At 43.8% G+C, this 16,318-nt stretch overlaps 1 protein-coding gene across 1 annotated transcript in view; it reads right to left on the bottom strand.

Annotated features, from left to right (window-relative positions):
- LOC104942289 (uncharacterized) overlaps nucleotides 1–10,025 on the bottom strand; it is a 30,287-nt gene extending 20,262 nt beyond the window's left edge. The window contains exon 1 of the mRNA XM_010767490.1: nucleotides 8,210–10,025. Within this exon, the coding sequence (XP_010765792.1) occupies nucleotides 8,210–10,025 (1,816 nt within the window). The remainder of the gene's footprint in view (nucleotides 1–8,209) is intronic.
- Nucleotides 10,026–16,318: the final 6,293 nt, after the last annotated feature.

A 16,318-nucleotide genomic window follows, 5' to 3' on the forward strand; every position in this document is an offset into this window, starting at 1 on the left:
GAGCCATCTGGCCTGGCAGAGAGAGTGGAGACACAGCAGAGAGTCCCACCCTCCCAAGTGTGGCCCCTGAATGCCATTCAGCAGAGAGCAGGAGTAAATAAAATGCATGCACACACATATATGCTCAATACCCCCACTCTCCGAAAGCTGTCACATGGCTATTAACCCATCGAAGCAGCGGCCCAGCTGTGCTCCATTACGATAAATACACCGAGGTCGCGGGGTCTTGTCAACCAGGAGTCAGCCATCAGATACTCTGAGGTGTCCACTTACAGCCTTTTAAAGAGAGCTACACCCTTTTTATCATCACGCCCCCCCCCCCTCCTCTCTTTTCGTCATCTCCAACCTCCTCTGGAAAAAACTCCCACCCACCAGCCCCGTCATCCACCTCACTTCACCACTGCAGATGATATTTCACTCTTCCTCTGGCAGAGCAGCCCCCACCTACCACCCACCATATCCCCAAACCCACTGTAGCTGGAGTTTCAATTTTGGTAACACAATATGAGAGCTAGAACACCCGACACCCCGGAGCTGCACTGATGCTACCCCACTTCCTGTATGTATTTTTACGTACTCTAAAGCGCAATGACCTGCCAGTAAAAGGATGTTGTTGAATAAGCGAAAAAACAAATGCAGTCCCTCGAAAACCATTTCCTTGAAGGCTAATAATTTGACTTGTTTTATTCCTCAGAAAATAAAATAGATGTATCTTCCCTCTCTCCAATTGTCCGTCATTAAAACTCTGTTGAGATTACTTTTGGAAAAGGTTAGCCAGTTAAAGGCCTGGCTTCTTTCCTGCAGACACATTTGGTCTTTGTACAGCTTGGGAATACTCTTAAAAGGATTCCTGAGTAATTGTCTGTGCTGCAGTAGAAATTGGGAATGGAGGGAAATGGACTGTAATGACTGAAAGGGAACAGGGTAGCAGCAACGATAATGGCCAATAAAGGCGACGTGGGGTTAATGCTGCACTATTCCCTCGTATATTAATGAAAGAATAAAAACACAACTTGTCTTATTAGCATGTGCAACATACAAAACAGTGGAGGAAGGGCTTGCCTCTTGAGTAGTTTTTATATATTTTATTTATTTGGTATCTTATCATCAGCACTCTGGCATTAACAAGGCTCTTTTAAGTCTCCGTCCTTAAGGGAAACAGCATTCAGCTAACTTGTAAGACAAATACATACTCCAATGCCAGCAAAAAGGTGGACCCATAAATATTCTAATGTGACTAAAATATCCTCAAGATGCATTACAAAGCTGAAGCTTAATGATTTGTTTCCCTCTTATCCACGCAGCCCATTTTTATATGCTTACACATGGGAGATGTTTTGAGGGTCCTGCTGTTTTTTCTGGCTGTGGAGCTGAATGAATGGCAACCAGTAGCATTGATTTGCAGCGCGGGCCTCAGATCAAACCACAGGACAAAAGACTGGGCAGAAGAACAACGGAGGAACACAATGGGCCGCGGGGGGAAACTAATGACAACCGCTCGATCGGGACGACCACAACCGACCACAGGCGCACTCGTTCCAGGAAGGAAAAGGCTTAACAACACACAACAACAAGGATAGAAAAGCAGCCACAGCTACACAACGACGTAGCCAACTGTGCTAGTCCGAAAAACGAGTACTCCCACGAGAAAATGTCCACGGATAGCTGTTATACCTTTTCATTCATATTCTTTTCATTTCCTCTCTTTCTCACTCTTTTTCTTCATCCTCTCCACTTCCCCCTCTCTCTCTCCAACCCCTCCTCGCCGTCCACAGAACATGAAGAAAGTAAATATGTGCACGAGGTAAAGCAATCGGTTAACCTTTGAAATACCCTGGCAATGAGATATGCGGCTCTTTACTCTTTTCAGCTGCATAAAAAAAGGGAAGGGAAGAAGAAAAAAAAAACACAAGGTTGGCCACCACTTCAGAGGCGATATTCAATATCCATGAGCTTTTTCATTTCACACTGATGAATAATTCAGGGTGACCTGCCCACCACTGAGTGAGAGAGAAAGAGGGGGAGGGAGACAAAAAAAAAAGGAGGACTGGGGAGGTGTGCAGAGGTAGTTGTCTGTTTTAGTGGATGCAGCTGTTGCCGTTCGACATGCACAAAACCAATCTCCTTCCCAGCTGCCGGGGAGAGAGAGGAATAATACGACAGAATTGACGACAGATAATTGGGGAGATTATATCAAAGTGCTGCCATTCTTACAGCACGAGCAGTGAGCACACACCGCTGCGATCCTGTAAACAAAACAGCCACGGGATAAGGCGACTAGTAGGATAAATAAACACGACAGTGTGATCTCCAAAAATAGCTGGAAGATTTTTCTCACAAATCATAACATCTCATAATTAACATAGACACACACATACACTCACCCCCCTCATCTCGCCATTAGCACTTAGCAGTAACCTTTGGGCATGTTAAGGAGAACGCAAGGGCCAGTTACCGTGCAGTCCAAATTACAAACAGCTGGCCTCCAGTCAGCGCTATCTAGCATGCAACCTGAAATATGTTTCTTTTTTAAACTAAAAAGAACCCTTTCTCCATGTATTTTATTTTCATCCAGCCATTTCCCATTTGATTCAGGAGCCATTTCATTTTCAAAAAAACATGTGTGGCGCAAAATTCTCTGTTGTTAAAAGCAAAAAGGAGAAAATTGAGCCTTTGAAAATGGAGTACATATATTTATTTTCCTATTTCTTAAGTCTAAGATTCAGGAAATACTTAAATTATCTTAGCTAACTGATGGAAATGTATCCCTGACATGACTTAATAAACTCTCTCAAACAGCATTTACAAATTTATTGGAGGAAATCCGAACTCAAGATGCAAACTCGTCATTATTGTAGAGACCCATGCCAGTATTAATCTACAGTAGCAGATTAGATATGAGAAAACGGAAAACTTAAGGCCAACTTTCTGACCAGGGGATGGCACATCTGACCCTGAGCAGAGGTCAGCTGCTACTATCGAGCACGCACACAAACACACTCTCAAGCTGTCACAAGCAGAGGGAGACCAGCTGTTCCTAATTCGCTCGAAGGCTCTGCTCCCTCCACGGGTTGGCTGGCTTTGCAGAAATCATTAATCCCTCTGTGAATGCAACTGATGGTTTGGAAAGATCAACCACGAGAAGACAGCAAGGGAGGGGCGAGATGGAGATGGGGATGGCGCTCGACAAACACTTTTACTTATTTTATGATTTTTTTCTGAGACAAAACTACTGCAGTGGAAAAATAGATGTTCCTGGCCATATTTCCCAAGAGACACAAACAATACAGAGGCTGAGTGGAGATGGAGCAGCAGATACTTCATGTAACATTTACCAGGTTCTCAGGAAACGGGAGACACATGGCAGATTGCGCAGAAAGCTTTCCATTGTTTTGGCTTTGCACTTACACTACAGCACATAAGATTTGAAATTAAGTAATGAAAGGCCTAACTTCAAACTTGTATTTTATAAGTTTTGAACAGTCTATAAGGGCACTTTTAAAAACACAGTTCCCACATTTTAGGACAGGGAAGTAAAACCATCCATTCATTCTCCCGCTTATCCGTGGTCGGGTCGCGGGGGTGGCAGTTCCAGCAGAGAGCCCCAAACTTTCCTTTCCCTGGCCACATCAACCAGCTCTGACTGGGGGTCCCAATGGCGTCCCAGGCCAGCGAAGAGATATAATCCCTCCAAACCTGGTCCCTAGGTCTACCCCTTGGTCTCTTCCCAGCTGGACGTGCCTGGAACACCTCCCTAGGGAGGCGCCCAGGTGGCATCCTAACTAGGTGCCCGAACGAAAGCAAAACAACAAACAAAAACATTCAGACATGTTTTTTATGGATTAACGGTGTAGTATGATCGACAAACTCTTTTTACAACAGATAATTTGTTTTACTTCTTGAAGACCAGTCAGAAGGCAAAAAAGCCTAGAAATAAAATACTTTCAGACGAAAATAAATGTAATGGGTTTATTTTCCGTAAACTTCATTAGTTTGTGAACGCTTAAATGATGAAGCGATAAACACAAAGGGTTACATTACCTAAACTGTTCATCTGGCAGGTCAAAAAACTCAAATTAAATCCAAAAGACAACACTTTAACCTCACCGCAGACATACCCAATATAACTCTGTTACTGCATTGAACATGTCTTAATAGGCATTGGCTTCCATAGATACAATACATTAATACACACATGTGGTGCTATATGACGTCAATACTAGAGCAGGGTTACACTGATTAGTATCCAGCTACATTCCCTGTAATAACCCCTGACCGATGCCTTGTGAGCTCAAACCTCTTGTCTGTCTCCACTCATTCATATCAAAGGGATTAGTGAGGATGACAGACACACACTGACACGTGACGCCTGTATAGTAGCATCCACACACACAAGTCATGTTCATAGCACACATACACACACACAGATGGCCAGTGGGATTTCCCCACTTTAATTCTCAGCCTATTCCTGGACAGGTAGCGTAAGCCACTAGCCCCCTCACCCATTACGGCATCAAGAAGTTAATCATCTGTGATAATATTTTGTTTACTTGTGTCTGTTTTTCAGGATATGAGAATTCAAATTAAACTAATTACAAAGAGATTAAGGTTTCCACTAATAGCTTTTTAATATCTTATTATTAGGTAAACCAATTGGTCAATACCTTTTTACCTATCATAATTCATATTTAATTAGCAGACAACAACATGTCTGAAATATGTGACAAGCCTAAACTGGAGCTATCATCATCACTGCTTGCTTGCTTCAGGGATTTGTCTTCCTCACTTTCGCAAAGAAAACACATGATCAGTTGTTAAGGTCTTGTCCCAATGTCCTGCTGTCACATCCAGCCGGCCTCACATGAAGACAAACACTTCCTGCTGCTGGGAGAGGGACATCTGTGGTCTGTGTTTGAAAGGAAAGCAGGGGGCCACTGCATTGTGTGTAGTCCACAACAAAAATACACAAGCATGTCCATATATAAAAATTCTAAAATACTTTGGAATTATGCATTTGAGGTAAAATATCAAAGCACTCTCACACAAACAAAGCAAGGTATCTGAACAGAGAAACCGACGCTACATAAAACAGGTGTGTCCAGAACCAAAGTCCAAGACTGACACATCAAGGATGTGGAAAACAGACAGGGAGTGCACGCTAAAATCAATGTCAGACACCTGAACAAAACAAAGCAGTTTAGCCAAGGACAGTTGCGAGCACATTAGGAATGCATCTTCATGGAGGTCCTTCCAAATACAGGCAGGCAAAAATAAAATCCCATTCAGGCTCTCATGGGAGCAATGCACTGGAAGGTTACATAACTGTCAGCGACACCAGTGATGGCTTCCTGTCAAAAGAAGGGGGGGGGGGTATGTTTGCTATATTTTAACTAAACTTGCGATTGAGCGGATAAAGTGGCACAAAGACAAAACATTTGTACAGGTGAACATGTCGACTAACACATACCATATAGCTTCAACAAAGTTCTAGTATCTCTACTTCCTGTGAGCTTCAAGCCCTGCCCCCAAACACTCAAACGCCTCTTAATTCTTTAGCACAGAAAAGTACATCTGAAGATCTTCTCTGGATTATCTCCACAAGTAAATCACGTGCTGGCATTTGTCGACAACATGCAAGCGTCCACCTTAGTTAATCTAATGAGCACACACACAATGCTGGCGACAAGCCAATCACGTCTCTTACTAGCGGGTTGGCTATTCTGCTTCACGTGACATCAAAGTTAGGTTTACCAACCTGTGGTGTTCTGTGGGACGCTACTGACGGACAACTCCATGGCCAATGCGAATGCTGCAAGGCGCTCTCCCTACTTTGGATAGAAGGGAACTGTTGCAACTAAGCTCGCCTCAACCGTTTAATGCCATTATTAACACTACTTATGGCTTTAGCCAACCAAGACAGCGCCCTGTGGAGAGGAGTACACAGAAAGGGCCCTCCCACCTGCAACTTCTACATACATATTTTAAGGAGTTACCGATCTCACTAAAGCTCAAATCTTTGCTTTCAAAACTCTGCTTTGAGAATAGAATATAATTTGCCAATATGGAAATGTGGAAGCCTCGGCGGCTATGTGTAATTTTACACTTTGATGCAAGATGATAAAGAGAACACTGGTTTGTACTGGAAGAACAACCAATTTATTCAGTAGGTTCAAAAGGAATAATGTGTCAACTTTTCATCAATATGCATGTTTGAACATAAAACACCATGCATGTAATAAGAGAATCTCTTCACTGATGTACTAAAGCTCTTGCACAAAAATGCACTCAAAAATGAGAAGCAATCTCTTGAGATGTGCACTGTTCAGAGAGAGGGAGAGTGAGGAAGAGTGTAGAGAAATATGTTTTCATTAAGTGCCCAGCAACATCTTATTATCTCAATCAATTTTCCCCTGTTCAGCACTGCACATGGCTGACCAAAAGTAAAGAGTAACAAGTGCAAAAAATGTGAAACACTGCATGCAGGGCTTCACTTTTCCCCTTCCCTAAATGTGAAGATCAGCTATCTCTGATTACCACCAAAACCTAGGTTGCCTAGCAACACACAATTAAGAAGTATGCTTTGCGATCAGCGGCAAGGGCTGCCCATTATCAGATGAAGTTACTGAAGCAATAAATGTCAGCTACATGCAAATGGGTTTGTTGTGCTAAAAGTGTACTGCTAGAGCGGGGAGGGGCTGCCAGTGTCACCTTGGAAAGCTACGGGTTTGTGCATGAAGCTTAAAAAAGGTACTTCCTACTCCCTCCTCCCCCACAACTCCTCCCCCCGCCTCTGAATCTCACACTCGTTCCTAGAGAACATGACATGAAGGGAAGCCACTTCATAAAAGTCATTACTTTTTAACAAGTGCAGCAGCCCACAGACCCATTAGAGAGGCAGGCAAGACACAGGGTTACATGGCATAAAAGCAAGGTTAAAATATATAATTCTTCCCGAAGCTCATTTGCTGAATTTGGCAGGGAAATAAATCAACTTGGTAAAAGGGAGAAATCAAGGCCTTTCTTTGTTGACATAACCTTATGATAGCTTGCTGAGGAATCCACTGTCAAGGTAAACTAAGCATAAAAAGCTGCCAAACTACTTGCTTAATCATTGTATGAGACCAACAAGTTGCACAGAAAACTCAAACATTATTAAGCATTCTGTGAGGCCACTAGGACTGCAGCGTTAAAAAGAATACACAAGAAGACAACATTGGTTTTGCCATTTTATATGCAGCCTAAGTTTACAAGACCTTCAAAAGTAGAACAATTATTTTATCACTGTAACTTTATAAAATTGCAAATCAATTCCTAAGAATTGTTGAAAGCAGCGCAAAGCAGAAGAGACATACTTTGAAATTACTTTTCAGTTAGAGTGGGTGGAGAACAAATATCCTGTAACTACTACTTGAGACGAGTACAATTGAGCGTATAGCAAACCAACAAATAAATGAACCAAAGTTTAGTGGCACTACAATGCAACCAGAGTTTCAAACAGACATCAGTGTGTCTATAAAAAACAGTTACCTATTATAGACTACACAACTATACATCCAATTAGTGTAATTGGATGTTGAGGCAGTTAAGCCTCCGATTAGGTGAGAGTAGAATAGAAAACAGTATGACAGCAACCATGCGTAAAGGAAACTTTTAGCAGAGATAAGTTGGAAATGTATGTCTATTTGACATTTTCTAACCATATCTTAGTAAAATGTAAAGTGTATAGTAAGAGAATAGTTAGTAAAATGATCTGGTATATAAGTGTGTACTTTAAACCTCAAAAAAGCAAGATGCCACTACAAAACAACTCAAATAGCACTTTTGCTTCTCACCAATAAACTAATTGAAAGAGTGCTGCACATAAGAAGTGTTTCAACTTGGTTATGAGACAGGATCCCCTCCGGCAAATGACACAACCCTGTTGCAATAAGTGTATGAATAGTTGCGTATAATAAAAAAAAGACCTCTCGGAGCAAATCTGCTTAACTTGTCAGCTGCATCTTATGCTTCTACTTTGGTTTTTGTAGTATTGGAAAAATCTATCAATCATAAACAGATTTAAATCTCACCTTGCATCTAATCTATGACAAAACACAACACAGAAAAATACTATTTCCAAAGCCTACACAAGAAATAGAGAAAGCAGCAACAAGGACAGAGATGAAAGGGTTTGAAAAAATGAAGGGAAATATGTGAGGTTTGACATTACTTGTGTCAGGTGCGGAGAGCATAGTTGAGACTATGACAGGTGGACCAGTACGACGTCCTACCAACTTGCTGTTGTTAAGGTTTTGCGCTTGGAGATTGGATGAAGAAGTTACAGGAACAATGTTACTCTCAGGAGCAGCATTCATCCCTTTCCGGAGAAGTTGGGGGCTATGAAGGGGGGTTGCCGCTGTTATTGGCGATGGTGGAGGAAGGTTGGTAGCTCTCTTCATCAGCTCCATGGGGTAATAGGAACCAGAAAAGGTTTTGGGCGCCGCTCCAGGGGTGCCTGGAGCTGGTGGAGGCTGTTGTCCAAGAGCAGACATGGCAAGACCGGTGTGGGCATTGTACATGGAGAATGGTCTTCCCTGAGTGACAGCATTGCTATATCCTCCGGGGCTGATTGGAAAAGCTCCAGTTGCCAGGGGCCGTGCTACTTGGTAGTTGGTGGTCTCCAGGAGGTGTTGGGAGGGTGCGCTGCTGGGTCTTCTACCAAGAAACTCTCCCATTCTGGGGGACACGTTCTGGATGGTGCTGGGCGGTTGCTGCATCAGGCAGGGGTCCATGGTCAAACCCTGGGGCTGCATGTAAAGCTCGCGGTGACTGAAGCTATTGGATCGAGTACGTGTTGCTGCCCCACTTGCCTTGCTACCAAGCACCACACGAGAGAGAACACGGGCTTGGGCCAAGTTAGGGGCCAAAGAGCGAACATCGTGGTCCTCCATCATTCCCAACGTGGCAACAGAATCAAAACCATGTTGCAGCAGAAGAGTGATAGTGCTCTCAGCCAAGCCTTCAGCTCGCAGGTAACCCAAGAAGTTAGGGTCCACCATCCTTTTGGGGTCTAGAGCGCTTTGATGGTGATGAGGCATGCTGGAGTTCATTCCAGCTGTGGCAGCCATCATGGCTGAGCTGGGGTCATAGTTTGGGTCATAAGGCATCCTCTGGGAGGCTACAGCTCCATACGCGCGGTGAAGAGCTCCGTCCATTCCCTGAGAAGCTGCGTCCAGCGCTGAACTGGATGCAGCTTGCTGGCGAGGGTCCAGGGAAAAGCTGTTGATATTGTTATAAGCTTGACGAGCAGAGAGAGACGGTTGTTCAGTATTGTAATAGGTAAGAGGGGGCTGGCCCCCGTAAACTGCAGGAGAGGGAGAGCAGCCGCCAATACGGTGGATGTCTGGTATCATCTTAGATCCCAGTGTTTCCCTGTACAAGCGGCTCAGCTCATGAACGGGAAGGGGAGGAGGAGGAGGAGGAGGTGGAAGGGGAGGAGGCACGGGGGTAGGTGTTGAGGCGGAGGGCCGCACGGAAGGTGTTGCTCTTGCCTGTCCTTGATCCCAGGTAGGCCTCAACCCCCCAGCGCTAGGCCCATAATGCGAGCCTGATCTGTTGAGCAGGTGCTGGTTATCCCTATAAAATCCAGACTCGTCAGGAAGCTGGCCAGATAAAGTAGCGTCAGCCAGGTAGTAATCCTGAGGTGGTGCAGAGGCCCGGCCTGCCATCAATTGCCTGAGGTAGAGACTGTTGCTGAGATCGGGCACAGATGTCTTCCTCAGTAGCTGCTGCCCACGCCGCTCCTGCTGGGCCTGCCTGTACATGGAGGTCTGGAGGTCTGTATCAGCTTTCTCACAAAAATCTAGGTGACGGTGAAACCAAGCTCCACAGTCAGCTCCACCCTGTGAAAAAGAATTCCTACGTCCCGCAATGGTGCCACAGTGTTGACAGCGACTTGCAGCCCTGTCGTTCTGACCTTCAGACCATTCAGGACCCCGTTGGCCCAGAGCACCACCAAAATGCGACTGCTCACTTGAGTTAGGCATCAGTGAAGACAATGAAGCGGGCAGCTATAAAAGCGGAAAATAGAGCCGGGTATTGTGTTTCTACTCTCAAGTTACACTCAGTCACCACCAATCAAATGGGAGACGTGGAGAGAGGATGAGAAAAGGTGAAGCATGAGCTACCTTTTTACCTGAACTGCAGCTGTAGGCCCCCCCCCCATCCCTCACTCTTAAGTCCACGCTATCATGTAGCTCCCTGCTGGCAGCCTATCTAAATAATTTAGCCCTGGAAACATTAGAAATCAATGAAGAGAGAGGCACAACATGACAAACACACAAGCAAGAGACAAACACACCTTTAGGGAGAGGCTCTACTCCATTCTACAGCAGGGATCATGCTTGTGCTGGGTGTCAGGCTTACATTCCAAAATAAAACCGGGAGTAAAGAAATTGGGGTAAAAACACATGCTGGACAATGCCAACAGAATGGAGGAGGGGACAAGACGCGCTAATCCAATGGGGTTCGTGCACGTCATTGGCTGGGACAGTGCTGTCGTCCACAGTGTGTGCCACGAGGGGATTAGCGTCAAGCTAAAACCTGCTTAAATCCACTGCCCCCTCTGACATCACTTGAGCCAGATAGTGTACACAGCAAGCACGCTGCTGAGGCCCCTGGATGTTCACAGAGTGTAAAGCTACAGTGTTTACAGTGTTTAGTGGTTACTGCTAACCCCATCGTTGGAATGGATCTTCCCTGAGGGACTTGGAAGGTTGGGGACTGACATGTTTGCTGAAGTATGTCCCTGGAGAGAGAGGGAGGGGGGTTGTTGCATAGGTTGGATTCACAATAACTTGTGACTGAGGGTCAAATGTAACCTGGTGGCTACTAGAAGGAAGTAAGTGTTCCACACAAACCACAGAGCACAGCACAGCCTCCTCTACTGGGCAACTTCAGATTCACATATATGAATACACTGACAACATTATAGGGGAAAACATGCAACCATGCAGTGTCTTAAAGAATTGAGAGTCCCCCTGCCCCACCCCCCCTGAAGTTTGTTGTATAGGTTTAAGAATTAAAGTCAAATAAGTAAAATCAAATCATAATCCAGGGGTTGCAAATACAAAATATCTATACCTTCAAAGGCATTATACCGTTTCCCATACTGTCACAATAGGGCTATAGTAATTTATTCAGAATGTTTTGATTCACAAAATGAATAAACATGAACTGCACTTTTAACAAGTCAAGTCTGGTTTCCCCTCAAAGCGCACGCACTGCTACTACACACTCCAGATGTACAACAGAGCAGCAGATGTGGCTTATCGGTGATGTTGCCATCTGAAAGATAACTGCCGGTGTTTACTTGCCGTGAAAAGAGCAATGTAAACAAAAAACAGCGGCAGGAGGAGTAGAAAGGGCGCTTTGATAAGTGTATGATGGGAAAAAAGCTGATAAGACGGGAGGCTGTCAGCTTTGACCTGACCGCTAACACAGACAGTGTGGGATAGGACAAGGCAGGAGGGGAGGGGGATATGATTGGACTGCACTGGACTGTGACAACTAGATGGCAACCAGCCTGTTTCCATTCTTTGCTTTGCTTCAGTTTGAAATAGGGAACAGGAGTTTAAAGGAAAAGTCGCCAGGGACATCATCTGCATGCTCCTGAAGCTGAGACACACAGACCGCGTGACTGAAATGTGCAGTTAAGGAGCGACAACAGACCGCGATAGTCGTGTGTCTCTAAATGTTGTCCCACTACCTGTCAAGTCACAGCGGGAAACGCCATAACAAGCTTGTTTTCATTTTAGAGCTTAAGTGATGCAATCATGACATAATGTTAAAAAAAAGATTGTTTCATAATGGACGATCGGATGGGAGAACATTAAGTAGGTCAAAACAAAAGTAAATTAGAACAGGTTTATTTTCCCTATGGCCCTTAGTAGTCCAATATGACGCACATTTGAAGGATAGTTTCTTTCATTAGAGGTAAAAACGTACCTAGCAATTTCCTTGCAGTGATCTCTCAGTGCCGTCCTCCCAAGTCGGAGTCTCCCTGCGCTTTTTTTTCAGATGTAAAACACACCATTAATCACTATGTTGCATCTCTCTACGGCGATCGCCGACAATAACTTATTTTAATAAGCCCCTTCCACGGCCTTGTGCCACTCAGAACCCTGCTCCCTGACAAAATATTAATAACAATAATAAACATCTCAAGTACGGTCAGGCTAGAGTTGCTCAAACAGAAACAAGGATATGGCATACGTTATCTCTTTCCATGCAAATTGCTGCATTTCCCATTTTTCTTAAGCAAGAGAAGCTAGGGCACCGTATTCATCGTGTCTGCATTCTCTGGTATGCCTCTCATGAGGGCTGCTCCATAATTAAGTTAGCATGCTATATTACACTCATCAAGCAATAGGGACCCTGTACTTGATAGCATGAATAATACAATAGAAGAAAAGGAACCCCAAAGTTACGCAGTGGATACTTGGTGAAAACTATCAGAATCGATGCCAACACCCCGTTTGGTAGCTCGCAGCCAATCGGACGGCTCAGTGAAAGACCTCTAGGTAACAATGTGTTGAACAGACGTGCCTTTGGAGCAATCTGGCCATCTTTCTAGGGCACAGGACGCTAACGGCGGGACTTGGCAGGCAGCGCAGGGAGAGATAGCTGCAAAATGATTTAGATAGCTGCGACTCTACAACTGCTGATCCATTAAACTTTCATAGGGACTTCATAAATTAAAAGCATGACTGGAAGAACTTGAACATTCTACTCAATTACTGTGATTGTACAGTATATTAAAGTTTTAACGAGCCCCTGGGCCTTTTCTTGCTCTAACACAAGTACCGGGGGGAAGGAGGGGCGATCAGGAAAGAAAAACACATGGTACCAATCCTGGTCCGATGGCTTTTCGGAAGATTCACATCTGCTGTGTTAGCAAGACTCTGTCCTCCGCCTCTTTACTACCTCGCATCTCTGCAGTGCATGACCATTTGAATGGGTGGGAGGACCGTAGTGAAGAGCGCGAGCCGCTACTGCAAACCTTTTATCAGCAAGGCGAGACCTCTGGTAGACCTGGTGAGGCAACTGATTAGAGTTTTGTCTTCCATTTTAAGCGGGTAGGTTTGTTCCCTACGTTCCGCCTGCCTATCATTATCAAGCCAGTGGCCCATACTGCATCACAGATGGGCCAGACAGAAGGGAGAGACGACAGCCCGCTTGCTTTTTGGAGAGACGAGGAGTGTGCAGCTGAGGGAGAGAAGAGGGAGGGAAGGAGAGTGAGAGAGAGAGAGAGAGAAGAAAGGATAGAACCGAAAATGTAATTTGCCTCCACGTCACTGATGAAAAAAGATATGTGGACTCGAAGTTCATCGAAAGAGCTCTTTTGCAATATGTGGTTGTAAGTGAGATAAAGTGCAAAGTAAGGACTTAATGAAGTATAACACATCTGTTATTAATGCACACCCCTTAGTAGTGCTTAGACATGGTTTTAGGTCAGTACGTCCTCTCTTTTGATTTTACAAAACTTCAAGACCATTATATCATTTTCCGTAACAAAATAAGATCGACAACTAATGGATCAATTTTAAATGTAATCTCCAACCCAAGCAGCCGTTCTTATATTCTCCTTCTTATAAAACACCTGCCCAAAATACTGTTTAATACCCTATTAGAGCAAAAAATAATAATAATAATTGAGAAATTGTAATACAGGCTTGATTTCAGAATTACACCCAAGACAGATTTTAATCCCCGACGATGAATTGCATCCTTGTCAGCACTCCAAAAGATTTGAGGTTTGATACGCAGCCTTTACTTTCTTAAGAACGCCAGAGCATTATCGAGCAACCGACTTGTGTGAGGTAAAAAACCAACATAAAGCCAAAAGTGTAGAATACACTTATCATTTGACATGACATTTACCCTTAATTGCTAAGACTCCATTAAGGTATCAGTTTAACATCAATTTATTTATTCAAGCAAATAAAAGAATCACTATAAAGCAGAATTGGCTGCTGAGCCGCTTTTATGTTTTGTCCGGCCACATATTATATTCCTCATTATGCAGGAATAAAATGTCATCATGTAACACAGCATGAATAAAATGCAGATGTTTGATTAAAACATTATCTGACTAGCTCTAATCCAACCCAGGGGGAAACAGTATTGCCGGGTACAAGCAGAACAACAATCATAGTTAAAAAAAAAAGGGAGCAGAACCATCCTCCCTCCCAGCCAATCGGTCAGTTGCTGCAGAATGATAAACATTGATTCAGCTCAAATTAAGCTGAGAACATGAAAGGACCAGGAACACGGCAGATCACTCCTCATCTCTTCAGATGACAGAAATGAATCTCTTCACCCCTGAGAGGGAGAGAGAAAGCTCCTCTCTATTCCTCATAACACTGAATTAAAGCTGATGCTTCCCAGCAGGTGCTTTGATTGAGCTAACTAGCCGCTTTTAATAAAAACAGTCGCAACCAGCTCCCTGCCTCCTTATTTGCAGACAGGCCAGATTATGCTAAATACATATCAAGGACTTTAATGGCTTAATCAGCTTGGTCATCTGGCCACCGCCGGGCTTCCTTAGATACTGCATTTCTGATCACACTGCCATGAATTTCGATGTTATACAACCAGAACAATGTTATGATATTTAAATGTTTTAAATGCGACACCTTGCATGGCGTTGGAAACAGTCTTGGACAACAGGGGTTGTTTTTTGTGGTTCAAAAACATTAGAAACAAAAGCTGTATTTGGACAGTGCAGTGTGTGGTCTCAGCAGACGTTTTTTTGAAAGAGAACGCTCCAGATTTTCTCTTGAAAGAAGACACAGCACGAGTCACGGATTCATCTGGTCTGTGTCTGTTTGCCAACCGCGGCCCGGTTGAAGTGTGAACCTGGATTCAGATGAGTTACACCCGGCAGTAGCCAAATGAGCCCTGTGAGGATTTCACCTGAATGTACAACAGAAAGCAGAGCCCTCGCTTCATGTGTGTGTTTTTCAGCATGTGCTGAGACAATCGCCATGGCAGCCTTATCACGCCAGTACATGCAATCAGCAAAACAACTTTGCCCGGTCATTGGCTCATGAACAAATCACAAATCACAAGCTGTTTTTTTTCTTTACACCCTCACAATGGTCGCCAGAGGACTGATTCACTGATCCTGTATGACGGCCATCTGGAGAGTTAGAGTGCACGTGCTTGTGAGTGTGTGAGAGAAGGAACGTCGGCAGGTATGCTCACCATGAAGTAGCTCTGCATGCATCACAGCAACACCTGTTACCGTCTCTCTGTGTTTCTCCTGTGGGCTTTGTGCTCTTGCCCAGCAGAGCAGACTAACTGTTGTTCCCCCAGGAATGACTAACTACCTCAGCTGTCCCATTCACACACATGCAACAGCTGGACGCCAACCACAACTCTAATCAGGAAGGATTTCCACCAATGAATGCTCCACCTGTGATATGAAATATGACTGCTTTATGATTCAGATCATGAATGAGCCATTATTCAACATTATACTCTTCCAAATTCCAGTGGGCTCATATTGCTGTAATATCACCTTGTCATGTTATTAGTTTACTACATACTGAAGTGCAATTTGTAATCATTAACTGATAATGAATCATTTAAAAAAGTAAAAATGTCATTGCCAAGAGTGTCATCATACCACACGTGTCTGTAGGCTATGTGTAAAGAGACTGTTTGCAGCTGGCTAACTTAGCTTAGCATAAGATTGGAAACAGTTTGAAACAGCTAGCCTAAAGTCTTCTGTATTTAATCAGTACAAATATCCACAACCCAGCATTTTACAGGGCGTTACATCATGAATTATTTCTATGTCCTGAACCAGTTACTTCCTGAAGTCTCAGCTGGTTGCCTGGCAACTGGTCCTGGCCAAAATATGTCCAAGAGCTTCAGAGGTGGTGGCAGGCTGACCATTGGACAGAGCCAGGCTAACTCTGTTGAAAGCTAAGCTAACCAGCTGCTAACTAAAGAGTGTCCTGTACATAAAGAGAGCAGCATCAATCATTTCATTTAAACCTCGGCAGGAAAGCAAATAAAAGAGACTTTCCAAATTATTGTTCTATTTACATTATAAAATTCCAGACATTTTGGTCATGTTGGACTTTCGAAGGCTGACTCTCTTTTACAGGAAAGAAATATGAATTATCCTGATTAAAGTCAAATTAATTTTGTATTCTGTTTTTAAATACCTGGGCTTGCAAACAATGATTTAACATAGCATCTATTCAGTCAAATGGGAAGGGATTCAATTGAACCACTTAACTGAGTCAACAAAATGTGGGTCTTTTAA

This window comes from Notothenia coriiceps, unplaced genomic scaffold (genome assembly GCF_000735185.1).
Source record: "Notothenia coriiceps isolate Sejong01 unplaced genomic scaffold, NC01 NC01_scaffold00004469, whole genome shotgun sequence".
Lineage (NCBI taxonomy): Eukaryota > Metazoa > Chordata > Actinopteri > Perciformes > Nototheniidae > Notothenia > Notothenia coriiceps.